We start from the raw sequence: 1,564 nt of genomic DNA, 5'->3' as shown, positions 1-1,564 counted from the left end.
TATTACAATGGTTGTTACATTTATTTTTTCGCTGTTTTCCTTTTTATTTTATTTTTTCATTTAGTAACTACCCAGTTCATTTTATATTAATTTTACTTGCAAGTTATTATTCATTGATTTATAGTGATAACAATAACCATATACATGCAGAAAATGACGATTTTTAGTAAAGTGTTGCCTAATAGAGATTTAATCATAAACAGGTTTAAGCATTAAAAGAATGGATTTACAGATGTCTAGCAGTGCCGTTTTAATAAATGATGCCAGAGCATGTGCTTCTCTTTTAGTAAGAAATAGTAAACTCTTCATCAATCCACAATATTGGCATAAAATTACTGTAAGATTTTCCATATTTATTAATAATTGTATGTTTGAATTATTATCATTTTAGATTCATAATTGTGAAGGTATTCATAGGGATGTATTACTAAAAGCAGTTTTGGATGCTATACATCCTAATGATTTGATCCCAGTGCATTTTAGAAAAGAAGATTCCAATGCTTCATTTCTTGCAAGGAATTGCAAAGCAGCAATTGAAAAATTGTGTCAGAACAATTTATTTATTGCTAACCCTTTGAATAACAATTTACCTGTAAGTATTCATAAAGAATATGCTATTCAATAATAACTAGTAATAGCAAAATAGTAAGTGTTCGTGGAAATGCACAGGTATTGATCTAGTAACAATAAAAGTTATTAATCAAAACACTTACCGGATATCATTACTGCTAGGACAGCGGGATATTAATTAAATCTAAGCACATTTTACTCTTCTAATGTTCAAATCCATCATTTTTGTATAAAAAATATTACCCTGGCGTGTTGTGGAGGTCGAGTTTTTGATTCCTTCTCATAACAAATTCGCAGAAAACAACGTAATGTAATAAAATTTGTTCGCAAACATCACCATCATCGTATCTCAACCTCTTGAGGTAACACCGAATTAAACACAATCCGTTCTATTTTTAGGATTATTTGAGGAACAGTTGTTACATTTACTTCTCATGTTCTAAAAATGTGTTAAGATGGGTGTTGTCGGTCGATTTAACGATTGCAACGTTCGCACAATCGTAGGAAAAAAATCGGTTCAATCGTCGTCATTTTAGCCCCAGAGTTTGGGGCAACTTTTTGATGTATGACATTCGATTCTTGATTGTTAAAGGTACTATCATCTAATAGTCTTTCAGGCTTAGAAACAACTGAAATGAAACATATATATACCGGCGCCTGCGTCTCCATCGAGCGACGCCGGCGTATCAACGACGAGCGTCCTTTCAGTTTTATTTACTTATCTATTTTATTTAATTACATTTATCAGAATTCGAATTGGCACTTAATAGTATAAAGGAGATGGCAAAGTTTACTTTCTATTACCTATGTTTACGTTAATGCATCGATAAAAATTTAGATATTTAACTTCCCATTAGGAAGTTATTGTAATTGGGTCGAAAAGTGAAATCGGAATTTTCATTATATTTCCACGTTTTAACATATTAGTAGCATGCTAGCCAATTTTTTTGATGATGTGTGTATGTACGTACGTACGTACGTACGTACGTACGTA

General features: G+C 31.5%; 2 protein-coding genes across 3 annotated transcripts in view; one reads left to right on the top strand and one right to left on the bottom strand.

Annotated features, from left to right (window-relative positions):
* Window positions 1-1,206, bottom strand: part of LOC108745139 — a 41,298-nt gene extending 40,092 nt beyond the window's left edge. Inside the window, exon 1 of the mRNA XM_018481229.2 lies at window positions 714-1,206. The gene's annotated coding sequence lies outside the window, so the exon portion shown is untranslated. The remainder of the gene's footprint in view (window positions 1-713) is intronic.
* Window positions 1-1,564, top strand: part of LOC108745140 (nuclear RNA export factor 1) — an 11,612-nt gene that overhangs the window by 5,021 nt on the left and 5,027 nt on the right. Inside the window, exons 2-3 of one of the 2 annotated variants that reach the window (XM_025975760.1) lie at window positions 233-337; window positions 392-592. In XM_025975760.1, coding sequence (XP_025831545.1) covers window positions 233-337; window positions 392-592 — 306 coding nt within the window. Of the gene's footprint in view, window positions 1-203; window positions 338-391; window positions 593-1,564 lie in introns of both variants that reach the window. The other variant, XM_025975758.1, reaches the window with a different exon arrangement.

Source organism: Agrilus planipennis, unplaced genomic scaffold (genome assembly GCF_000699045.2).
Source record: "Agrilus planipennis isolate EAB-ADULT unplaced genomic scaffold, Apla_2.0 scaffold37, whole genome shotgun sequence".
In the NCBI taxonomy this organism is placed as follows: domain Eukaryota; kingdom Metazoa; phylum Arthropoda; class Insecta; order Coleoptera; family Buprestidae; genus Agrilus; species Agrilus planipennis.
The sequence above is the reverse complement of the archived record's forward strand: the minus strand, read 5'-3'. Positions and strand labels throughout refer to the sequence as shown.